The sequence below is a fragment of the Idiotropiscis lumnitzeri genome, chromosome 2 (assembly GCF_059441095.1).
Source record: "Idiotropiscis lumnitzeri isolate Australia: NSW breed Sydney's pygmy pipehorse chromosome 2, RoL_Ilum_1.0, whole genome shotgun sequence".
NCBI lineage: Eukaryota > Metazoa > Chordata > Actinopteri > Syngnathiformes > Syngnathidae > Idiotropiscis > Idiotropiscis lumnitzeri.
Genome location: NC_142392.1, coordinates 19,623,794 through 19,650,227, shown reverse-complemented (window position 1 = coordinate 19,650,227; position 26,434 = coordinate 19,623,794). Strand labels below are relative to the sequence as shown.

At 40.5% G+C, this 26,434-nt stretch overlaps 2 protein-coding genes and 1 pseudogene across 2 annotated transcripts in view; 1 reads left to right on the top strand and 2 right to left on the bottom strand.

Annotated features, from left to right (window-relative positions):
* Positions 1 to 8,304, bottom strand: part of LOC148341904 (uncharacterized) — a 54,022-nt gene extending 45,718 nt beyond the window's left edge. The window contains exon 1 of the mRNA XM_088287985.1: positions 8,289 to 8,304. Within this exon, the coding sequence (XP_088144111.1) occupies positions 8,289 to 8,304 (16 nt within the window). The remainder of the gene's footprint in view (positions 1 to 8,288) is intronic.
* Positions 8,305 to 10,561: 2,257 nt separating this feature from the next.
* LOC148341903 (uncharacterized) lies at positions 10,562 to 12,687 on the bottom strand (annotated as a pseudogene).
* A 7,498-nt stretch (positions 12,688 to 20,185) lies between these two features.
* The window catches only part of LOC148341902 (uncharacterized), a 55,084-nt gene continuing 48,835 nt past the window's right edge, over positions 20,186 to 26,434 (top strand). The window contains exon 1 of the mRNA XM_088287984.1: positions 20,186 to 20,238. The gene's annotated coding sequence lies outside the window, so the exon portion shown is untranslated. The remainder of the gene's footprint in view (positions 20,239 to 26,434) is intronic.

The window sequence follows — 26,434 nt, the reverse complement described above, 5'->3', positions numbered from 1 at the left end:
CACACATGCGCACACCCACACGCTTGTTTGGGTTTCACTTTCCATAGGTTTCGTTTTTCTTTGAATAAAGTCCAGAGGGATGGGTGAAGAAGCCAGTGAGAGTGCGGGAGAGTGAACTGGCAAGACGTCTACTTCACTTCCTGGCTTCTCCTCCCATCGCGATGGAGAAAAGACAAAACCTTCCCTGGTTATTCCTCTGGTTCTCTGCATTTAATTCAGTCTAATGAAGGCGTCAGGACCTTTTAAACCTGACATTTATTGGTGCCGGTCAACCCGGGAGCCACACCCGGACGGACGAACGTCGCTGGATATTTTGGGGGCTAACGAATCTGACGTCAGCGCTTCACCATTTGAAAGCGGGTCTCTGAACTCCGGCGCGACCGTCCGCCCGGATGTCGGTTCCCTGTCGGACCAGGCGGATCCGGAGGAAGCCAGGTATTGTTTCTCAAATTATTTTGTGCCACCATTTCAAATTTTAAAATATTAAAATAATTGGAAGGGGAGTGAAAGAGGTGAGAGGGAGACAAGCGCGCGCAGAGGCCGGGCCTCGACCGTTTAGTCAGTACGGTAACAAAAACTGCATCGTGCTAGTCCAAGGAGTTATGTAAAAATAATCGGTAGCGAATTAGGCCATAACTCATCGGTAGCGAATTGACCATTGCTCGTTGAAACTGAGCAAATTTTAGAGATACGAATAGCACGGTGAACAAATTGAGTAGAGTTTCCTCGGCGTCGATGGTAGCGAATTGGCCATAGCTCGTTGAAACTGAGCAAATTTTAGAGATAATCCGCCAGAGAAGGGAAACAAGGTTTCCGCGAAAATTAGAAGGCTCCCTCCGGTGTCGATAAATAGAAATCGGCCTGGAGAAGATCGCACTGGGGAAGGTCTCCTCACAATTTCACATTTAAAATTTAGGGAATAATAAGGCATTATTTTTGGTGGTTTTCATTATTTTTATTTGAATTTCTTTATAGCTGCGCAGCTGCGTGTGTGTGTGTGTATGAGGACAAAAAACAGGGTTGAGTCAGTGAGAAAGAGCGTACGTGCGTGAGTGTGCGTGTGTGTGTGTGTGTGTGTGTGGGTTTGGAGAAGTAGCTGACCAGACAACAGCAAAAGAAGAGGTCTGGCTGGGCCAAGCCTGAAGGATCAGGTTTCAGGGTAGTGAGAGAAGAATTTGCAGAGAAGCTGAAGGAAAAAAAAAAAAAAAAACCCGCACACACAACACCAGATGTGGAATGATCATTTTGCTGTATGCAAAGTGAGTGAATGGTGTGATTGGGGATTACAAATACCATTTGGTATTTTATCCCGTATAATGCAATAAGGGTTATAAACAGGAATAGTATTTGAGGATGACAGAGAAGGTTGTAAAAGAAGGTAAAGGGGGAGGGGGTGCAAATGCCCCCTGCATCCTGACTTACCCCCACCTCCACATTATCAGGTAACGCCACATAGAATGACAACTAGATCAGACAGAATTGCATCGATAAGACAAAAACCCCCAGAAAAGATAGACAAACCAAAAAAGCGCTCACCTCAATGTGTTGCGTGTATAAGTGGCAGTGTGCATTTGTGGCAGAGGCTGCATTGGCCCTATAGGGCTGCACACACATAATTATGAGCGATATTAGTTGAATTAAAGGACTTATTATGGGCAAAAGATAAAGATGGATTGTGTTGCTGTTATTACTAACATGTTATTCTTGTTTGAAGTTGTTCCGTGTTTAGAACTGTGTGTGTCGTTTTGTGGGCCCGTGTATATGTCTGTGTGTCTGTCTGTGTGTCTAAATGTCAGGGAGAGTGATAAAAGTGGTTGGAATTATGCTAAAAGGATTGATGAAGTAGAGATAAAATGGAATCAAGGATTAGTAACCAACAAAAGGCTACTTATGAGTGACGAGATCTTATTGAGAAAAATAATTCCCAAATTTACAAAAGAAATTAATAAAGATGATTTGAGGAGATAAATTCATTTAAATTTGAAATTAAATAAAATAACTTATACAACGGGATAGGCTTAAAAGAAAAGAGAGAAATAGCCTGATGTGCGTTTTCTGAAAAATAAAGAAATTGAACCCAGACGCCTAGGCTGGTTTAAAAAGATGAGTGAAGATAAGGAAGTTCATAAAAAAAACAGGATCTTGATAAAATTCAGTATTTAGACTCATGGAAAGCTGAACATGGTTTTAATGGTCAGTTAAAAACACGAAAAATAGCCGCATTGCAGAAATCAATCATAGCAAAGACAAAGAAAGACCACAAAAAGATTAAGAAAAATGGCTTTGAGGAAACAGAATATTGGATGAGGGTAGCCTTAAAAAGAGAAGAGGGTGACAATAAACAGAAAAGAAAGGATGAAAACAAAATAAGCAAGGGAAAGAAATGTGAAAAGTCAGATGGAGCAAATTAGGCTGAAATAGGAAGAGTAAAACAAGAGGAAGATGAGACATTTGGGCAATACAAAGTGAGAATGACAGCTGTGTTTTAAAACCACAGCGGGCTGCAGGAAGATGGTGATGTGGATGGGGCATTTCAACAGCAGTTGAAGAATGCTTTACATGCAGGATCAAGAGAGGAAATTCATAAGTGGGTAAATAAACATTACATTTGCCTGCCAACAGGTACCCTGAAGGAGTATGTAAATCACGCCCTCCATGCTGAGAAGATAGAAAATAAAAAGAAACAGAGGTCTATAGACACTTTTTATCAGAATAAAGGTCAGAAAGTCTTTTATCAAGGTGGAAGAGGCTGAGACAAGGACGCCTTCCCACCGGAGATGATATTTTTTACAGTTGTGGCAGATCAGGACACTTTGCCAGAAACTGCCGTCAACCACACAGGAAGACCACACTAAAAGAAGGCCAGATAGCAAGAAATTGCCTTGAGAAGAAGCAGCCTTCAGCATGACTAAGATAGAAAGATTAAAGAACAGATGAGTTTTTAAATGAAGAGGTTTTCCTAAATTTACAAAAGATATTGGCTTTTGATTAAATGATTGAGCTGAAATAACCGTATTGGTAATGGGACACCAATTACCCTTTTTATGTGACATTGGTGCAGATAGGATTGCTTATAATAAATCAATTTCAAATGATAGGGCAAGTGAGAAAGGGGCCATAGTTAGATGTGCAAGTGGAAAAATTAATAGAGTAACAGAATTAGAACCTGTGTGGTTGAGGGACCCAGAAGGCCACTGAGTTGGTTGCATGAATTGAAATTAGTTTTATTTTTACAGAATAATGAGAGCCCAAGTTGTGGGGATGTGATTAATTTACAGAAAAAGTTTAGTGATGAGATAATTTATATTTACATGATTCAATAGACAAGATATATCATTTTGATGATGGTTTTTACTTAATTGTATACTTGCGTCTCCTTCAGAAAGGGAGAAGTAGGTGTTATGAAATTTTAACAATTGGATGAAGCTTCTGACAGTGAACATGAGGAATTTTTGCAAAAACATAGGTGTTTCTTGATTTTTTAAATTTTGATTCGAGACATTGGTAGGTTTGAGTGGTTGTGGAAAAACTACAGTGAATTTGGAAATTAGGAGCAGACTGTGGAGAGGCTCCTGTGAGGAGGAGGATAGAAATTAGATTTTGCTTTTTGGTGAATTGAAGAAATAAATATTTTAGATTTCATATTCCAGTTGATGATGTTTATATTAAAGTAGGCCAGAGATGCAATGAAATGCAGAAATATAAATGATACAGGAAAAATTTGGCAAGGGCTATAATTTTCATTAAAGCAGAGAAGAAATTAGAAATTGCAAATAACATTGATGTGTACTTGTCCACTTTGAAGTAGAATTAACATGTTCATTTTGTGATAAGAAATTTGTGATTATGTGAAAAAGGAAAAAGAGAATTACAGGCTTTTCAAATAAAACAACCTAATTTAAATTGGCCAACTTGTAAAATGGAAAAGAAGATTCTAAATTATGCACAAAAAGCTTGAACGTGTTGAGCAGAAGGAAGGAAAAGAGAAAACATTTTAAAAAAAAGAAGGAAGCAGAGAGTCTTGTGATAAACAATAACTTTTCAGGACGAAGAGAGAAGCAATAGAAGATCACATGGCGAAAGAAAAAAACTAACATAAAAAGTGTGTGTAGAAGGACTTCTACATCAACATGCGTTTTGCTTATTAGGCCGTGATACACTGACAATTGGACTTTAATATCAGAATCAATAAGCAAGGGCGAATTTAAACAAGAGTCAAAACTTTAAAAGGACGCATTGTCAGTGATAAGCGGGAAGAAAAATAGTAATAAATCTTTGCCAGACCACTGTTGTGTAAACACCTTCCTTGGCACTTTCATGACCTCCATTAAGTCCCTGACCTTTCATAGATAAAGTTGGAGCCCAAAGTCTCTCAGGGCTGTAATTTATGCGGCAGAGAAAGAGCCCAACAGGCTTAGGGTGAGTTTAAAACAATAGTATCATGGCCATAAAATGGGTTGTGTATGTTGGAACTTGTGGAGATACACTGCAAGATTGTATTTACAAAGCATCTTAATGCACTACCAAATTATTATTATAAGCCATTTGGGCAAACAGTGACTGCAAAAAATGGCTTCATGGACTTGTGTTGCTGCAGAAACACAGGAAAGTGAATCCATTTGCATATTAGTCACAACAATTTGGATCTCGTGGCAGAGAACCACTTAAGAGTGTGATCAAGAGCTTTCACTGCTGCTTTAAGGAATGAAAAAAATGACATTCCATCACACGACATTCACATTGCACGGCGATTTAATTGTAACATTACATTAATAAGGTGCGATGCATTTAAGCCCAGCGCCATTCTTTTTCCACGCACCATTTAGAAGGCGCCACACGACTGTGGAGCCGTCCAAATTTTCACCAAACCCATGACTTGACTTTTTGACATATTTTCCTCCCGACTGGAGGAGTTAAGACGTGTAGGACTTGAAGACCAGGTGCACCTTCCAGACTGATAAGAAAGTGTCTGAGAACCAAGGTTGTAGGAAGAAATCACGCTGACTTTTATGCGATGGGAGTATTAGTAGTGCGATACCAACAGATAACTTGTAAAAGAGAGAAATTGTTAGGATAAGCAGGAAGAGCGTAGGCGGTTGTGAGCTAATTAAAATTTGGAGTTTTCCATTTTCTATGAGCTGTATGGTTACAATGTGAACTGACAAATGTTTATGTGTTCTGTCGACATTGGGCAAACGGCGTTTTTAAAAAAATCACAGAAGATGAAAGAAAAATTGTGCATAAAGCACGTCTAAATAAGTATTTGTAAATAAAAAAGAAAATTCTCTGAACAGAAAATGACACGATTACGATTGAATAAAGGCTGGAGCCAAGCCATAACCCCAGAGTCAACAAAGCACAAGAAGTTTAATGAAAGCACACACACACACACACACACACACACACACACCCACGCACCCCCCCCACACACAGTAAATCAACTTGACAAGTTGATCTCAGGCCAGGGAAAAAGGCATCACTAATTGAACATGCACATGTGAGAACAAAGGTGCAAACATTGCTGAGGACAGGATCAGCAAATTGGCAGATGGCAAATCCTGGCTGCCTAATTCATTGATTAGAGGAATAAGATGATTGACACACGAGCAGACAGTCGTGTGTCAACAGGGGGAAGTATGATATGAAATTGTTCCCACATATAGACTTTTCAACAAAAAACTTTTTTTTAGACAAAGTGTTAGTTGTTTGGGTTGCAATATTGTTTGGTTATAATTAAAATGTTTTCAAAATGGATTAAGTTGTTTCCATCAACACATGCTGATGCTAAAAACGATTGGGAAAAGTGTTGTGTAATCAAATTATCCTGACATTTGGAATTTCCAGAAGTGATTTGAAGTGAAAATGATGCATTTTGTGAATGATGTTGTAACAAGTGGGACAGTTGTTAAAAAATGGACTCAAAGCGTCACTGTGCATACAGTCTGCAGGACTTGTGGAACGCACTAATTGAACTGTTATGGCCAGACTTATCAAGACAATGAAAAAAAAAAGAGACAATGGCCAGACTGTGTTTCAATCACAGCAATGAGGACAATGCCAGCCGAAGGAAGGACACTATCCCCTATAGACTCTCAGGTTCATCAGAACCACCAACGAAAAATATGTTTGACCGAAAAAGATCCAAAAGACGCCAATACTGGTCAAGTGTTGTTCTGATTTACAGAAATTACGTCCGTGTGGGAGACCAACTCTTCTTCAAGGTGTTGAAACGACCTCGTTGGGGGGAAGTGAATGCTGAGATGGCCCTCGCCAGATGATGGCGGTGACCCCGACGCAGCAAAGGTCGCGGGGCGTGGCAGCTGGATCCACCAGTTGCAGTACAAACTTCACCGGTTTCCAGCTAAAGGCCTAGCAACGCGAATCCCTCCCCGAGTCACAATCTCGGACCACACGCACATCAGAACCACACCACCAGCCACAGATACGAATGTTGAAGCCACAGAATAAAAAGATTAGATATGGTTTGGAAATTAATGACGTACATAAAGAAATTTTAGCCTTGATTGAAGAACATAATTGCATTTAAAGTTTTAAAAATGAAACAATTATTGATGTTATGACCACTATGAAGAATTTGAAAGACAATATATCGGGATAATTATGGTTTTCATTTTTGTTATGTGTAGACTGTTTTTGTTGCATTATTTTTATGACAAAAATGATGATTAATTGCATGTTTGTTGTCCAAAAGTAACATTACAATCTGATTGATGTTGAGTATGACAAACTCGAACTGGACAATGACGGACTCGAACTGGACACTGAAACGTAAAAAGAATATGGACTTGTCGCCCAAGCCCCACACGTGCATACACATACACCACACACGAAGATCCGGGAGGTAAAGACGGCTGTCTCCTCCTACAGCGAGGCAAGGGGCCTGCATCAAGTCACCCCAGGGACAAGCTCTGCGTGGAGACAGTTTTGTTATTTTTCACTAGGCACATTGAAATGTATTTTTATATGTTTTATTCCCTGATGGTCATCAAATGATGAAGATCTCGTTCCACGTCGGAAGAGAGGAGAGGAATTTTTGTCCCTACTGAGGGTTTTTCGCCTCTCCACGGATGACCACACTGTTGTATGATTTCATAATGATGATCTGTCCTAAAGCCGTAGGGCCATGATTTTGAATTCACAACAGGGGGGAATGTTAGGATATGTCACCAATTTTGTGTATTCATAATCATGTTTCATACACTATTTGTATCACTAATAACTGTATACACACAGACACTCATTTAGCACACATGAGCACAGCTTGAACACACACACACACACACACATTCGGTTTCAAGTTTCTGAATCTTCGAGCTGAAGTTTTAAACTGACTGTTGTGATTGGTTGTTTCCTGCCTGCCTGCTAGAATTCCAGAAGACAGCCCCCCTCTTTGTCTCTTTATGTCCGGAGGAGAGTCAGAGGAGGGGGTCAGATGAAGGGAGTGTGGGAGGCCGAACAGGCCTGTTCGGCCTCCGGCTCTCTCTCTCTCACCAACTCGCAAATTGGAAAATAAAACTTTGCTTGATTGACTTTGGACATTCAGCCATCATTATTTAAATAATTCCCGGTGTAAAAAAGGCATCAGGGCCATTTTAAACCTGACAATTGTATTGGTGTCAAATTAGCTGATGCCAGAAGTTCCCCCAAAAAACAACAGTTGCGCTATGTTAGAAGTAGAAATGAAGATTTATTACCATCCATAAATTACAACGTATGGAAATACAAAGGTAAAATGTTGTTGAGTTTCTCACCTGTTTCACACTCTTCACTTTGCCAGCTTTCTTGTTTGTCACTTTTTCCTGTTTGCTTGTGTTTTGGGTTGCGATTTTTGATTGGCTCTCTTAATCACTGAGGTCAGCGTCGATCTGGAGTAACTCAATGTCGGTGTAATGTGTGCAAAAATATACTTTATTTCTAAAGCGCATTTCACGGATATGGGTTTAAACTTGAATTGCTGTCTGTTTTGTTTTTTCAGCGTTACCAGTTTACATTAAGTACACTAAAGGCTATTAATTACATAAATCCTACAATAAAGCATAACTTTAACTCTATTGATGAAAGTAAAGTTTAATTTAGGCTATTAAGTAACTCAGTGGTAGGCCTTCAAGGCCTTCTCTGTTGGCCGAACATAATCAATAAAAAAAAATGATCAGAATCTTCACATTGATGTCATATTATAGCTGAGCGTTGTATTTTTAGGTGAGTTTTGAATCCAATCAGAATTCCGCTAGCTCGTGTTGCATTAGACGTATGAAACGTGATGCAACCGATGTGCTGACACATTATGCGCTTGTTTCTGTGTTAACACATCCCCGCCCCCTCCACGATAATAAATAAATATATTGCACTTGGATGAGCTTTGCCCTATTATTATATGTGCAACACTATGCAGAATCAACCGGAAGTCGTAATTGGCGACCGTTCAAAAATCTAAAATATATTCTTGCTTTTTTTTAAACCACAATGGCCAAAGGAGGGAAAAGCGTGGATTTAATTGCAGATGAACTTGCAAGGACATTTTCAAGTCGGACCTTTCAAAAGAAGCTATATCGTCCAACACTCACTCAGTGGTGCGTAAGTGTGTTTCTGGATATTATTTGTCCAGCCGTGGTGTCATAAATGATGATATTTTGATGGGGATTTATTCAAGTAGAACAAAGTAGGAATTCCCCGAAGGCACAGGTGTGAAATGCACTGAAGTAACTTCAAAAGTAAAAGTAAAAAAATTATGATTGCTTAAGAATGTGCAAGAAAGAAAAATGTTGACAAATGTTAAAAATAATGATATTTCCCAGGAGGTATTTATTTCTTTGTTGTTTATTCATTCAATTCTATACTTATTTCAATATTTGAGTATTATTTTTCTTTCAATATGTAGTATATTTTGTCTTTGAAGTGTGGGTCCTTGCTGCCTTCCGGAGAGGCAGCCGAGCAAGGCTGGATTGGTGATGGAAAAGAACTGGTTCAAAAAAGATTTTTTTCTCATCACATGCTGATATCAAAAGAAGTCTCCCCAAAAACGTGCGAGCCCCCTCTCAGACATTCCCTTCTTATGGGGAATGCCCAAATAGGACATGAATATCTAATTTTCCCTTGTTGCATATGCATTCCCATCCCGCTAGTCTTCGGGATTTCCGTCCAAAAGTCCCCCAGAGGGAGAGCAGATGCGTCTCCCCTTTGATACGACCAGTCTACTCGTGACCACCTTAAATTACTTCCATACCCTGGAAGGTCACTGACCTGGCGAGAGAATTGCCCCCACCATAAACAATGCTCAGGCCTATTTTCTCTCAGGGCAGTATCTGGTTACATCGGAACTTCAGAACCAAGACTGGTCACTTCTGTGAGCTCCAGTCCCTTCATAGTTTCATAAAGAGAATTACTTCCCATATCTATATTAGGCCATTTATAAATACACAACTTTTTTTTTAATTTATTTCAATTTATATTTAAGCTTGCTTATGTAATACTACAATATTTCTTTAATTATTTTAATGTTAAATTTTATCAATATTAATTTAAACCTTTTTATTTCACTCTTGAATATTTCTGAACAAATTTGTTCATTTGAATATGTATGCAATTTAAATTATTCCATCCATCCAGCCATTTTCTGCCGCTCATCCGGGGTCGGGTTATTGAATTAATTTAATACTTAAGTATTTTTTATATGTCAATATTTATTTAGAGATTAGGACTCTTCTCAATTAGTTCAATATTTATAAAATGTTTCTATATTACTTATTAATTGAATTAAGTCTGTATGTGGTTTCCAATTTCATTATATAAATAATCCAATGTATAAAAAATATAATATAGCATGAAAAAAAATATTTGGTATGTTTGACAAAATGATAGTTTTTCCAAAGTGAGATTCTGCTTAGCAACAAACCCCAAACACTTGATAGAGCTCAACCTAGAAAGTGGTTTTAGCTCGTCAGAAATTTATTCAGAAAGTGAAATATTAAATGTATGTGAGGGGATATTTGAAGAGTTTGAGTTATGTTCAATGGACCATACATATACGAGCCAGCCAAACACACCGAGAAAACAAGCGCTGACTCCAGTCGCCATCAAGTTGCCAACTCCTTACATACCAAAACCTTTGAGAGAAACTGAGACTATTTGCGTTTCTCTTTCTTGTTCTTTTTCGAGTTCTGTTTTTCACCTTTTCACAGCGTAATGAAGGCCAGTTGAGCAAGTGGAACAAGTGATTTTATTGATGATTGTGGAAGGCACCGATTTCATAAGCACCGTTTCTTCTCACACCTTTTCCATTAAGTACGATTAAAAAGACAACTGAAAAGCATAACGTTAACAAATGTTGTTCTAGGCAAAGGCAATTAATTTCATTTATAATGTTTGATGTAAACACCAAAACAAATCATCATCACTCAGACACAATGGTTCTTCTGGCACTGATCACATTGGCTTTGTGTCAATAAAAGATCTTTGCAAAATTCAATTTCATCATATTTTATTGAAAATCACATTCACATCTTACCACAAAGAGTCGGTTCCTTCAGTTTTTTTTGTCATTTTTTAAGCTTCAAGCATCGCTGCTTTTGTCACCAACACAATTGTGTCTCTCAGCACTATGTTTAGTGGAGAATGTTTTAGCACAAACGCTGCAACTGAATGGCTTGTCTCGACTGTGTGTTCTTGTATGGCTTGTTAAATTCGACTTTTGAGAGAAACTCTTGCCACAAACTGAGCATGAAAAAGGTTTTTCTCCACTGTGTGTTCTTGTGTGCATTTGTAAATGTGACTTTACAGAGAAGCGTCTACCACAAACTGAGCAGGAAAAAGGTTTTTCTCCAGTGTGCTTTCTTGTGTGGCTTATTAAACTTGCCTTTATAGAAAAGCGTTCACCACAAACCAAGCAGGAAAAGGGTTTTTCTCCAGTATGTGTTGTTGTGTGTTTTGTTAAACTTGACTTATCAGAGAAACTTTTGCCACAAACTGAGCACGAAAAGGGTTTTTCTCCACTGTGTGTTTTTGTGTGGCTTGTTAACGTTGACTTGACAGAGAAGCATTTTCCACAAACTGAGCAGGAAAAAGGTTTTTCTCCACTGTGTGTTCTTGTGTGGCTTGTTCACGTTGAGTTTTGAGAGAAGCTTTTACCACAAACTGAGCAGGAAAAAGGTTTTTCTACACTGTGAGTTCTTGTGTGGCTTGTTAACGTTGACTTTACAGAGAAGCATTTTCCACAAACTGAGCAGGAAAAAGGTTTTTCTCCACTGTGTATTCTTCTATGTTTTGTTAAAGTTGATTTTAGAGAGAATCCTTTGCCACAAACTGAGCAGGCAAAGGTTTTTTCTCTACAGTACGTTCTTATATGTTCTGTTAAACTTGACTTTTGAGAGAAACTCTTGCCACAAACTGAGCATGAAAAAGGTTTTTCTCCAGTGTGTGTTTTTATGTGACTTGTTAAATTTGACTTTAAAGAAAAGCTTTTGCCACAAACTGAGCAGGAAACGTTTTTTTCTCCAGTGTGTGTTTTTATGTGACTTGTCAAATTTGACTTTAAAGAAAAGCTTTTGCCACAAACTGAGCAGGAAAAGTTTTTTTCTCCACTGTGTGTTTTTATGTGACTTGTTACATTTGACTTTCCAGAAAAGCTTTTGCCACAAACTGAGCAGGAGAAAGGTTTTTCGCCACTGTGTGTTCTTGTGTGTTCTGTTAAACTTGCCTTTTGAGAGAAGCATTTTCCACAAACTGAGCATGAAAAAGGTTTTTCACCAGTGTGTAATCGTGTATGTGTTTTTAAATTTGACTTTAAAGAAAAGCTTTTGCCACAAACTGAGCAGCAAAAAGATGTTTCTCCACGGTGTGTTCTTGTGTGAATTGTCAAATGAAACTTTCGAGAGAAAATTTTGCCACAAATTGAGCAAAAAAGAGGTTTTTCTTGACCGTGGTTTCTTGTGTGTCGTTTTAAAGACAACTTTGAGGTTAATGAGTCAGTGTGACATGCCCTTTCAGTTTTGGCTTGCCCATCATCATCATCATCATCATCATCATCATCATTAGTATCATCATCGTCATGAGCATCTGATAATGTCTCCTCATTATGTGCTTGTGATGGCCCCCAGTGGTCTTCATCACCTTCTGTTGTCACGTGATGACTTGAGCTGTTGCTTGGAGGCTCCGCCCCTCTGTTGTCCTCACGCTCACCCTTGTTTTCATCTTCAGTCTTTATAGGGACTAAGTTCAGTGGTGACTTGTTGATCTCCTCCTCTTCCCCCTTTTTGATGTGAGTCAAGTCTGGCTCCTCTGTCACAGAACAGAAATATTTTTCACTGACGTCTGCAGGACACAAAAAGACGAACACACATTTGGTTTGGTCGAGTCATTCTGATTCTGATCAACCCACTCGTGTACAAACCTGCTTTGAGTGGCACAGCACGAGACTGGTTGCAAACTTCGTCCAGCAGTTGAAGATGTTGCTCGCTCTCTTCTTTTATTCCACAAACTTCCTCTTTGTACTTGGGTGTCGTTCTTTCACACATTTTCAAATGACAATCCCAAAAAATCCGCACTTGATCTCTGCTCGGCGATGAGTCATGTGCCTCTTTTCGTTAGCGGCTAGCTAGCTCGCAAGCTAAGCTAACTACGCCAAAAAGCATCAACGCGTGACGAGATGAGGTTATGGGGACACAAAGACATAATGAATCATGTCGTAGTCCTTTAGAATAGCACTGGACATCCTGTGTGAAAATTACAGTCAGTTCCACGCTAAATCAGAAGAATTTAGCGGAGTGGGTTTTTGTTCCGGTGTGGACTAGTTGCTCGATGTGGTCGAGGTCTTTTTTTTTTTTTTTTTTTTTTTTTTTCCCGATGTGGTCGAGGTCCTTCAGAGGCAGCGCTTGCTTATGACGTCATGCTTTTAAAGTATTTTTTCCCAATATATTTCTTTGCCTCTGTGTTTGTTTTTACCTCTGGCTGTTCTATTTTAATATATATTCTATCATATTTTTATTTGGTTGATAAAAAAATAAAACAAAATAATTGCTTGACCGCCACTTTCAGGACGTCACTTTCGGCGCGACATCTTTTCCTCCGCTTTTATCCACCGGGCGAGTAAACGCAACTATGGTTTCGTGCACCACCACATGCAACACTTGCACCATTCTCATGGAAAGACTCTCCCTGATAGAGGGACGTGTCCGCCAGCTAGAGCAGAGTAATGTGGTAAGCGTAAACGTGGCGGACACGACTGTTAGCACGGGTTGTAGCCAACCTGCTAGTCTGGTTAGCATTGGCCGTAAACGGCTTGCTAATCGCGGTGAGCCTGTTAAGACACATAGCAGTTCCATTCCACCTCTGTCTCATGGCTCCCGCACCTTAGTGATAGGTGACTCCATTACCCGCAACATTAAGCTTGAAAATCCAGCCACAGTAACGTGTATTCCTGGGGCCAGAGCACCCGACATAGAAGCTAATCTTATGGAGCTAGCGCGCAAGACACCTAGACACCGGCGCAGTGCAAACAACGCTAGCTATTCAGATATAGTAATACACATCGGCTCCAATGACACTGGGATGAAATAATCAGAGATAACAAAGAAAAACATAGCAAGGACTTGTGATCTCGCCAGAAAGATGAGTCAGCATCGAGTAATTGTCTCTGGCCCCTTGCCTTCGAGAGGCAATGATGAGAGGTTTCGTAGATTATTCTTGCTAAATAAGTGGCTGGCTAGTTTTTGTAGTGAGCAGGGACTGCAGTTTATAGATAACTGGCCTTCTTTCTGGGGCCGACCCGACCTGCTGAGGATGGTCGGCCTTCACCCTAACTGGGAAGGCGCCATCACTCTTTCTAGAAACATAGATTATTGTTTGAGCCTTCCATGACTATTCATATTAGAGCAGGTCGGGTTGCAGGCGAATAGTGAGCCTGTAAGGGAGGGTATGGAGTCTGTAAGGCTAGCGCTAACTAGCGCTATGCTAGACTTAGACAACACACATAGCGTTTCTTCTAGATTTGAGCGCTACACACCATACGCTGTTACATCTCATACTGATATAATTTCTACTGAGGTGGCAATACATGATGGGTTTAAGCATTCCTCCTCGGTCAGTTTTATCGACGACGAGCCGCTCTCTCAAAATAATACCACTCGAAAGCTGGTAAATAACTACAGTGGAACTTTGGTTCTCGAACGACTCTGAGGTCGAACAAATCGGCGTTCGAACAAAAAAAAAGAGAAATTCTTGCTTCGCAGTTCGAACAAACATCGGAGTTCGAACGCCGGTATGACGCGTGAGTGCGCACGCGAGGGTGGGATGCTGAGCGGCCAATTGACCAATTGTTGTCGCGTGCGGACGTGCTACGTGCTGCAAAGTGTTTTAGCCCCTAATCATGCCTCCAAAGAAGGTCAGAGCAAGCAACAAAGCTGCTACTAGCAAAAAAGAAAAGTAGTGCGTACAACTATTGCATTTAATTCGGTGTTCGAACAAATCGCTTTTCGAACAGGGTTCTGGAACGGATTATGGTCGAGAACCGAGGTTCCACTGTGGTTCAAAATGCAACAGCTAGACTCTTGACTAGGACGAGAAAGTTTGATCATATTACCCCGATATGAGCCATTTTGCATTGGCTTCCGGTCCACTTGAGATGTGATTTTAAAGTTCTGCTACTTACTTTTAAAATTTTGCACGGCTTAGCACCTTCCTATCTCGTTGACCTCACGGTACCATATATTCCGTCCCGAAACCTTCGCTCACAAGATGTTGGTCTTTTAGCGATCCCGCGAGCCAAAAAGAAGTCTGCAGGTTCTCGAGCGTTCTCTATTCGGGCACCAATGCTTTGGAATGCACTTCCCTCAGATATTAGAGGTGCCACTTCAGTAGAAATGTTCAAAACACTATTAAAGACGCATTTATACTCTTGTGCATTTAGCTGAAATATCTGTTGGCCTGTTTACTGCCGTTTTTTTTTTTTCTCTTTTGTTTTCTTTTCTGCCCCCTTTTCCCCCGGCTGGGAGATTAGGTGGGTGACGGTGACCCACTAGGAAGTTTAAGGCATTGACCAACTGGGCATGCACCTGTTCCAGTGATGTCGTCTTCCTGCAGCGCGACATTTGATCAATTTATTTATATACTTTAGCATCTAATTTAATTATTTGTTGGCCTGTTTACTGCCGCTTCTTCTCTTTTCTGCCCCCTCCTTCCCCTGCTTGGGAATTAGGTGATGGGGACATGCTTTGAAGATTACGGCACTGACGAACCGGGAAGGGACCTGCTCTGCCGAAGTCGTCTTCATGCAGCGCCTTTTCTGATTTCCTTATATTTCAGAACTTCGTTGAACTACTTGTTGGCCTGTTTATTATTTCTGTTTCTTCTTTATGTTCCCAATTCCCCGACTTGGGAATTAGATGATGGTGATTCACTTGGAAGTGGCTGTTCTGAATTTACACCAACTGACCGGTACAAGATCGAAGGCTCATCCTTGGATATGCTGCCATGGAGATTACGGCCCTGGATGAGGACGCACTCCACTGAAGTCATCTTCCTGCAGCACTTCTTTTGATTGACTCTCACATTATCTCATCTAACATTGAATAGCATGATTTTATGTGTCAAATGTTGCCCAGTTGGCATCCATTGCAGCCTGGAAGGGGGATTCCCCCATCTGTGGTCCCTTCTCAAGGTTTCTCACTTTTCCCCTAATGAGGTTTTGTGAGTTTTTCCTTGCCCTCCTGGGGGTTAAGATCTGGGATGTCGATTGTGGTGATGTAAAGCCCTTTGAGACTGTCTGTGATTAAGGGCTATACAAATAAAATTGACTTGACTTGACTTGTTGCATATGCATTCCCATCACGCTAGTCTTCGGGATTTCCCTCCAAAAGTCCCCCAGAGGGAGAGCAGATGCGTCTCCCCGTTGATACGACCAGTCTACTCGTGACCACCTTAAATTACTCTCATACCCTGGAAGGTCACTGACTTGGCGAGAGAATTGCCCCCACCATAAACAATGCTCAGGCCTATTTTCTCTTAGGGCAGTATCTGGTTACATCGGAACTTCAGAACCAAGACTGGTCACTTCTGTGAGCTCCAGTCCCTTCATAGTTTCATAAAGAGAATTACTTCCCTTATCTATATTAGGCCATTTAAAAATACACAACTTTTTTTTAAATTCATTTCAATGTATATTTAAGCTTGCTTATGTAATACTACAATATTTATTCAATTATTTTAATATGAAATTATATCAATATTAATTTAAACCTTTTTATTTCACACTTGAATATTTCTTAACATATTTGTTCATTTGAATATGTATGTAATTTAAATTATTCCATCCATCCAGCCATTTTCTGCCACTCATCCGGGGTCGGGTTATTGAAATAATTTAAAACATTAGTCATTTTTATCTTTCAATATTTATTTCAAGATTAGGACTCTTCTCAATGATCTCAATATTTTTAAAATGTTTCCATATTTCTTATTAATTGAATTAGGTCTGTATGTGGTTGCCAATTTTAATATTTCCCTATTTCATTATATAAATAATCCAACGTATAAAACATTTAATTGGGTATATTTGACAAAATGATAGTTTTTTCCGAAGTGAGATTCTGCTTAGCAACAAACCCCAAACGCTTGATAGAGCTCAACCTAGAAAGTGTATTTAGCCAGTCAGAAATTTATTCAGAAAGTGAAATATTAAATGTATGTGAGGGGATATTTGAAGAGTTTGAGTTTTGTTCATTGGACCATACATATACGAGCCAGCCAAACACAGCGAGAAAACCAGCGCTGACTCCAGTCGCCATCAAGTTGCCAACTCCTGACATTCCAAAACCTTTGAGAGAAACTGAGACTATTTGCGTTTCTCTTTCTGGTTCTTTTTATAGTTCAACTTCTACATCTGTTTTTCACCTTTTCACAGCGTAATGAAGGCCAGTTGAGCAAGTGGAACAAGTGATTTTATTGATGATTGTGGAAGGCAACGATTTCATAAGCACAGTTTCATCTCACACTTTTTCCATTAAGTACGATTCAAAAGACAACTGAAAAGCATAACGTCAACAAATGTTATTCCAGGCAAAGGCAATTAATTTTATTTACATGTTTGATGTAAACATAAAAAAAAAATCATCATCACTCAGACACATTGGTTATTCTGGCAATGATCACATTGGCTTAGTGTCAATAAAAAAGCTTTGCAAAATTCAATACATCATATTTTATTCATAATAACATTTACATCTTACCACAAAGTGTCAGTTCCTTCAGTTTTTTGTTTTCTTTTTTTTAAGCTTCAAGGATCGCTGCTCTTCTCACCATCACAATCGTGTCTCTCAGCACTACGTTTAGTGGCGAATTTTTTAGCACAAACGCTGCAACTGAATGGCTTGTCTCCATTGTGTGTTCTTGTGTGGCTTTGTAAACTTGACTTTACAGAGAAGCTTTTGCCACAAACTGAGCAGGAAAAAGGTTTTTCTCCACTGTGCGTTCTTGTGTGATATGTTAAACTTGAATTTTGAGAGAAGCTTTTACCACAAACTGAGCAAGAAAAAGGGTTTTCTCCAGTGTGTGTTCTTGTGTGACAAGTTAAATTTGACTTTACAGAGAAGCGTCTACCACACACTGAGCAGGAAAAAGGTTTTTCTCCACTGTGCGTTCTTGTGTGATATGTTAAATCAAACTTTTGAGAGAAGCATTTTCCACAAACTGAGCATGAATAAGGTTTTTCACCACTGTGTGTTCTTGCGTGTTCTGTTATATGTGCCTTTTGAGAGAAGCATTTTCCACAAACTGAGCATGAATAAGGTTTTTCTCCACTGTGCGTTCTTGTGTGGATCGTTAAATCAAACTTTCGAGAGAAGCTTTTGCCACAAACCGAGCAAGAAAAAGGTTTTTCTCCACTGTGGGTTCTTGTGTGCCTTACTAAATGAGACTTTCGAGAGAAGCATTTGCCACAAACTGAGCATGAAAACGGTTTTTCTCCACTGTGTGTTCTTGTGTGCCTTACTAAATGAGTCTTTTGAGAGAAGCATTTACCACAAACTGAGCAGGAAAAAGGTTTTTCTCCACTGTGTGTTCTTGTGTGGATTTGTAAATGTGACTTTTCAGAGAAGCATTTTCCACAAACTGAGCATGAAAAAGGTTTTTCTCCGTGTGTTCTTGTGTGCCGTTTCAAAGACAACTTTGAAGTTGTTGATTTCCCACACTGAGAACATACCCAACTGTCAGTGTGACATGCCCTTTCACCTTTGGCTTGCCCATCATCATCATCATCATCATCATCATCGTCATGAGCATCTGATAATGTGTCCTCATTTTGTGCTTGTGATGGCCCCCAGTGGTCTTCATCACCTTCTGTTGTCACGTGATGACTTGAGTTGCTGCTTGTAGGCTCCGCCCCTCTGTTGTCCTCATTCTCATCCTTTTTTTTATCTTCAGTCTTTATAGGGACAACGTTCAGTGGTGACTTGTTGATCTCCTCCTCCTCCTCCTCCTTTTTGATGTGAGTCAAGTCTGGCTCCTCTTTCACAGAACGGAGATCATTTTGTCTGACGTCTGCAGGACACAAAAAGACAAATTTGGTTTGGTCAAGTCAAAGCTCAGGCGGCGACTTCGACTTATATTGTTTCTACCATGCTACCTTGACTTGTGCTCACCGCACACGGAGCAATGCGTGCAACCCCGATTTGGACCGGACCATGGGGACATTTCACAAAATTACGTCCTACGATGTAAACCTCCCTTTTGATGCCCGATTTCATTCCTGACATAGTCACAGACGTTTCTGGAATATGTATTCAAATTCAACTAAGATACACCATAATTTTTTTAAAAAATTTATTTCAATGTATATTTAAGATTGCTTATTTAATACTACAATATTTATTCAATTATTTTAATATGTGAAATTATATCAATATTAATTTAAACCTTTTTATTTCACTCTTGAGTATTTCTTAACATATTTGTTCATTTGAATATGGATGCAATTTAAATTATTCCATCCATCCAGCCATTTTCTGCCGCTCATCCGGGGTCGGCTTATTGGATTAATTTAATATGTAGGTATTTTTATATTTCAATACTTATTTCAAGATCAGGACTCTTCTCAATTAGTTCAATATTTATAAAATGTTTCTATCTTTATTATTAATTGAATTAAGTCTGTAAGTGGTTGCCAATTTTAATATTTCCCTATACAGTGGAACCTCGGTTCTCGACCATAATCCGTTCCTGAACCCTGTTCGAAAAGCGAATTGTTCGAACACCGAAACCATTCCTTTGCTGCTTGCACTGACTTTCTTTGGAGGCATGATTAGGGGCTAAAACACTTCGTACACCTATATAAAATGCGAGAGCAAAACGCAGCACGTCCGCACGCGACAACAGTTGGTCACGAAGAGAGCAAGAGAGCGATCTACACCCGTACGCCGCTCAGCATCCCACCCTCGCATACGCACTCATGCGTCATACCGGCGTTCGAACTCCGAGGTTTGTTCGAACTGCGAAGCAAGAATTTCTCTTTTTTGTTGTTCGAACTCCGATTTGTTCGACCTCAGAGTCGTTCGAGAACCGAGGTTCCACTGTATCTCTGAATGCAAAATGAAAAACTTGTAAAGATATTTCACTTGAAGGATTCCTATTCTATCAATGACATGATGTTGCGATGGCCCCCAGTGGTCCCCATCAATAAGTTAGGGTCCCACAACAGGTGTTCCATCAGACGCACACAATAGCCTGTGTGTGCTAACTTCAGCTCGCTTCCAGTAACGTCTGTGACTATGTCCGGAATGAAATTGGGCATCAGCCGCAACGTGCTTCCTTTTTAAATGCTCGTTTATCACCGTTGTGCTGCGAAAGGGAGGTTTACATCGTAGGACGGAATTTTGTGAAGTGTCCCCATGGTCCGGTCCAAGTTGGGGTCGCACGCATTGCTCCGTGTGCGGCAGGCACAAGGCAAAGTAGTACGGTAGAAACAATATTAGACAAAGTCACCGCTTGAGGTTTGACTTGACCAAACCAAATTTGTCTATTTGTGTCCCACAGACGTCAGTGAAAACGATCTCTGTTCTGTGAAAGAGGAGCCAGACTTGACTCGCATCAAAAAGGAAGAGGAGGAGGAGATCAACAAGTCACCAGTGAACGTTGTCTCTATAAAGAGTGAAGATGAAAACAAGGATGAGAGTGAGGACAACAGAGGGGCGGAGCCTACAAGCAGCAGTTCAAGTCATCACGTGACAACAGAAGGTGATGAAGACCACTGGGGGCCATCACAAGCACATCATGAGGACACATTATCAGACGCTCATGACGATGATGATGAGGATGATGGGCAAGCCGAAGGTGAAAGGGCATGTCACACTGACTCATTAACTTCAAAGTTGTCTTTAAAACCACACACAAGAACACACAGTGGAGAAAAAACATTTTCATGCTCATTTTGTCGCAAAAGCTTCTCACAAAAGGCACAATTTACAAGGCACACAAGAACACACAGTGGAGAGAAGCCTTTTTCATGCTCGGTTTGTGGCAAAGGATTCTCTCAAAAGGCACATTTAACAGAACACACAAGAATACACAGTGGAGAGAAGCCTTTTTCCTGCTCAGTTTGTGGCAAAAGCTTTTCTTTAAAGTCATATTTAATAAAACACACAACAATACACAGTGGAGAAAAACATTTTTCCTGCTCAGTTTGCGGAAAAAGTTTCTCTCAAAAGTCACATTTAACAGAACACACAAGAACACACAGTGGAGAGAAGCCTTTTTCCTGCTCAGTTTGTGGCAAAAGCTTTTCTTTAAAGTCATATTTAAGAAAACACACAACAATACACAGTGGAGAAAAACCTTTTTCCTGCTCAGTTTGTGGAAAACACTTCTCCAGGAACTCAAGTTTAACAGAACTCACAAGAACACACAGTGGAGAAAAACCTTTTTTCTGCTCAATTTGTAGGAAAAGTTTCTCTCAAAAGTCACGATTAACAGAACATACAAGAACACACAGTGGTGAAAAACCTTTTTCCTGCTCAATTTGTGGAAATAATTTCTATCATAAGTCGCATTTAATAAAACACACAACAATACATAGTGGAGAAAAACCTTTTTCTTGCTCAGTTTGTGGCAAAAGCTTCTCTCAAAAGTCTAATTTAACAATCCACACAAGAAAACACAGTGGAGAAAAGCCTTTTTCCTGCTCAGTTTGTGGAAAATGCTTCTCTCAAAAGTATAATTTAACAAGCCACTTAAGAAGACACAGTGGAGAAAAGCCTTTTTCCTGCTCAGTTTGTGGCAAAAGCTTCTCTGGAAAGTTTAATTTAATAGAACACACAACAACACACAGTGGAGAAAAACCCTTTTCATGCTCAGTTTGTGGCAAAAGCTTCTCTGGAAAGTCAACTTTAACAAAACATAAAAGAATACACAGTGGTGAAAAACCTTTTTCCTGCTCAGTTTGTAGGAAAGGTTTCACTCAAAAATCAACTTTAACAAATCATAGAAGAACACACGGTGGCGAAAAACTCTTTTCCTGCTCAGTTTGTGGAAAGAGTTTCTATCGTAAGTCGCTTTTAACGAACCACACAAGAACACACAGTGGAGAAAAGCCATTCAGTTGCAGTGTTTGTGCTAAAAAATTCTTCACTAAACAGGGTGCTGAGAGTCACAATTGTGCTGGTGAGAATTGCAGTAATCCTTGAAGCTTAAAAAAAAAAAAAACTATGTAAATGTGATTTTGAATAAAATATGATAAATTTAATTTTGAAAAGCTTTTTTTATTGACATTAAGCCAATGTGATCAGTGCCAGAATAACCATTGTCTCTGAGTGATGATGAGTTGTTTTGTTTTAATATCAAACATTATCAATGAAATTAATTGCCTTTTCCTGGAACAACATTTGTTAACGTTATGCTTTTCAGTTGTCTTTTTAATCCTAATGGAAAAGGTGTGAGATGAAACGGTGCTTATGAAATCGGTATCTTCCACAATCATCAATAAAATCACTTGTTCCACTTGCTCAACTGGCCTTCATTACGCTGTGTGAAAAGGTGAAAAACTGAACAAGAAGTTGAACTCTAAAAAGAACCAGAAAGACAAACGCAAATCGGCTCAGTTTCTCTCAAAGGTTTTGGTATGTCAGGAGTTGGCAGCTTGATGGTGACTGGAATCAGCGTTTATTTGTCACCACTGTTGGAATTTATCTTTAAATCAATGTTAGAATTTAATTTTAAACCAATGTAAACTCAAATTAATAATCTGACTCCAATTTGTGACTTTACCCAACTCTCACTCATCCAACAATATGCGCGCTCGTTCTGCAATAGAAAGGTATCAGGAAGCCGGCATTTTCACACACGAGTGGATTTATTCCTAACACACAAATCTACAACTTGAGTTTGGGTCCCTCTCAATACAGCTCTCTCTGTCTCCGCTGTTCAGCATTAATTTATAGACACAATATGCAAATGACACAGAGACAAAGGCATCCTGGCATGATTCTATTGGCTATGTGTATGCTGCAGTTAACTTTAGCTTGCTCCTCTTGGTCTTTCTTCAAGTGGTGGCCCCTCCTGCTTGTGGCTGAAGGGTCCAGTTTCTTGTGCATCCCTTCCCCCTCGAGGTATCTGTCTGCGCCAGGCACCGACCTAAAACCTCCCAAACCTCACATTCTTTCACTTTCTTTGTCCAGCTTCACCAGCCACACACACAGCATTCCACAGAATAACAGTGACACAAGATGCAGGACATCGAATAAAACTAGCCAGGTTTAAACTCTTCCACTACTTTATTCCCTCTCATGACCTCAGACAACTGAGGTCATCACTCGAACCCATTATTTTATTGTTACACACGAGCTCAAAATCAAACAATGAAAAGTTAGTAACAACTTACAAATCAATAGAATGTGAGGTAAAGCTCAATAGAGAGTTAGTAAAAGACTAAAGATCAATAAAAATTAGTAAAAATTAAAAATCAATAGAAAATTAGTAAAACTTAAAAATCAATAGAAAATTAGTAAAACTTAAAAATCAATAGAAAATGTCATTCTAGTAGAAAATCCGTAGAAAATTTCATTCCCTCCTCATGGCCTCAGGTCGCTGAGGCCATCTACACATACTCACATCCCGGACTCCCGGAGGGCCACAGCTGTCTCCCCCTCCTGGGGGTCCTTCTGAGGGATCATCATGTACTGACCACCAGGAGGGAGCGGCCCCAACGTGCGTTCAATTGTCTTAACAGTTAATGATCTGATACATGGAATACAACAACATCCACATAACACCATAATAGCGGCAAACACAGCGATAGAAATCAGTACTGATGCAATCAAGCTTTTATATTTGCCAAAGATGTTTAACCAGTCAGAGTACCAACTGGTGTCCACACCTGAGTGCTCCTTCATTTTGTCACTTAACGTGCGCAGACCCTCCAATGCCTTGGTAAGGCGACCGTCAGGAGATGTATTGTTGGGAATCAGAGTACAACACTGATCCCCAAAAATACCACACACCCCTCCTCTTTCGGCTAACACCATATCTAAGCTTATTCTGTTCTGGAATGCCATAAGAGACGTGGCAGCCAATTGCTCATGCACTGCCTGGAGTGCTGAGGTGGTAAAATTCGCCAATCGTTGGACATTATAGTGGACATAATTAATCCGGTCCACATTTTTGTTTACTGTAACGAACAGGAAAAGGCTCTCCCATCCTGCCGCAATTTGATCCACCAATTTATACTCGTCAGGGATCCCTCTTGGAACTCCAATTGCATCTATATACGTGGGATCTCCTGCATTCAACCATTCTTGCATGTCCCTTCTCTTCCTGTTAAGGAAGGGGATTCTTCCCCATTTTCTAACGTCTTCCCATTCCGTTTTGGCCATATCTAAGGCTGTCACACTAACTGGCATGATCAGCGTTACCAGGGCGCACTTACCTGAGGCATTGGTGGGAAGCCTATCGTACAGCACTTTCTCTCCACACCACAGCCAAACATCAGCACGAGCGAGAGGGATTCCTGCTGGCAAGGACACATTTTCATTACACCATGACTCCTGGATATTTCCAATCCCAGGGCCAGTCCCATTTAACTTTAGGCAGGTGAAATTTTGTTTTGCAACTTGGGGGTCAAAAATAGGCTTTTTCTTTTCCATTCCTGTCAGTGGAAAGGTTGAGTCCAATTGGCCGCACTCTCCTCGGAGAGTCTTATTATACAGGAAACCCATGAGGCAGGTTTTAGATATGGCAGTTGCTGCCACGATTTTCAAAACTGGTCTTGCACCTAAACATACCAAACAATTCTCATTAGTATTATTAGCTGCCTGCTCAGCCATCAGGAGCCAATTATTAGTGACCATTGAAATACCTGTCTGAATCCTAAACCAGTCGTCTACCGTCACCATAGTCTTAGCAGTTGCTCCCGCTGTTGCAGTATACTTATTCATTAACGGTGCATCTCCTCTATTCATAGTAGTATCTTCACAAATTATGATAGGAAAATACGGATCCTTTCCTGCTGAGTATGCCCATAACAAGAATCCCCAGCATGACGTATTTACAATCATTATCTCCTGCTGTGGGTATGCAATAGATGTATTCCCCATTGCCACCTTTAATTTCAACACTTCCCCCTCCTTGCCCATAGTCACTTTATGTCTATAGTACTTACTTATCTCACTTCGAGGGGGACTCCAGTAGTCACCTACCTGTGTTGTTATTAATGCATCCCACCCGAATTTTGTCACATGTCCTGTCAAATACCACCAATATCGCGGAAACATAGCCCCCGTTACTTCAGACATTGCTCTCCATGCTGAGGAGTACCATGCTTCTTGGAACCCTCTCAATGCTTTTATTGGCACACTAATTTGGGTGGTTGTGTTTGGAGCCACTATAAACCGTAACGAGTTATTATATGCCCACTTAACTATCCATGGCTGAAATCCCTTTTCAAATTGGTCCCAGTAACCTTGTCCTGTCTGTCTTTTCACTTTACGGGTTACTGGAGGTTTCACAGGCCACTCTTGATATTGATGCTGATAATTCCCCAATTTATAGACTACATCATTCCACGTGTGTGTCCAATTAAAAATTGTCACCCAAGTGTTCACCTGTGTCGGTTGTTGACATTTCAGATTTAGCAGTAGTTGTTGTGTCTGTGTCAGCGTCTTACCACCATCTCGCTCTGCTTCATACCATACCGTTCCATTACAGGAATAGTACACCATCACTCGTTCTCCTTTCACTCCATCACTTCTGTCATCCTGCATCCTATGTTCAAACGCCAACATAGTCCACACAAAGCACAAGCCAGCCAGCAAAATAGTCAATATAGTCAAACATTTGCATCGTCCTCGTCTTTGTTCAGACACTTTCGAGTCCGACTTTGATCCAATTCTCGCCATCTTCACAATCCCTCTCTTGACCTGCCCGTCAGGGCGGTCAACCTCTAAGCTCACCATTGGCAGGTACAAAACCTGGGTCCGGGCGCAACTGTGAATAATGGTACCACTTTTGTCCTTTAGTTTCCAATTGGACAGCATGTGAGGTTCTAGCCAGAACTCTAAACGGTCCTTTCCAGCGAGGTTCAGTCCACTTCCGGGACAGCACCCGGAGGTAGACGTACGGAGCGATGTCCGACTCCAGCGGTGTTGATAACGAATCTGCAACTGCCTTGTCGGTGACCTGCGCAGACACACTGGATACAAGTGAATGAAGATACTTCCAATACGCAGCGTGCGACAAATCAGGTGTCGGTACATCAACTGGCGGGACCAAGGTGGAGGCAGGCCCTGGCATTAAGCGACCAGTTAATAGTTCGTATGGCGCAAAACCTGTTATTTTGTGAACAGTTTGGCGGACGACCAACAGGGCTAGGGGCAAAGCTTGCAACCACGTCATTTTTGTTTGAGCCATGATCTTAGCCAATTTTTCTTTCAAATTCCTGTTAAACCTTTCAACTTTGCCTTGGCTCTGGGGGTGGTAGACACACCCAAAGCGATGCTTCAGCCCCAACAGCGCCTCCACTTTAGCCAGCGCTTTGTTGTTAAAATGTGTCCCATTATCAGATCTGATTAAAGCAGGGAAACCATGTGTCGGAATATAATGATTTACCAAAGCTTTAATGACTGACGTGGTATCTTCCTTTGCACACGGATACGCCTCCGGCCAGCGTGAATAAGAATCCACAATGACCAGAAGGAACCGCTTCCCGTTCACCCTGTCAATCATGTCCGTGAAATCAATTACAATTTCTGCTCCAGGCCAGGCCACAGGGGAGAACGCCCCTGGCTTGGGTTTTAATGTCGGTCGTGCATTAATTGTTTGACATAGTTCACAAGCCGCCACAAACTGCCAGACCACCTCCTGTAACCTTGGATGCCACCACTGACGAAGTTTTGGAAGCATTGCCTGAGGCCCCACATGTGCCACTGAATGGGCCTCAGCCAAC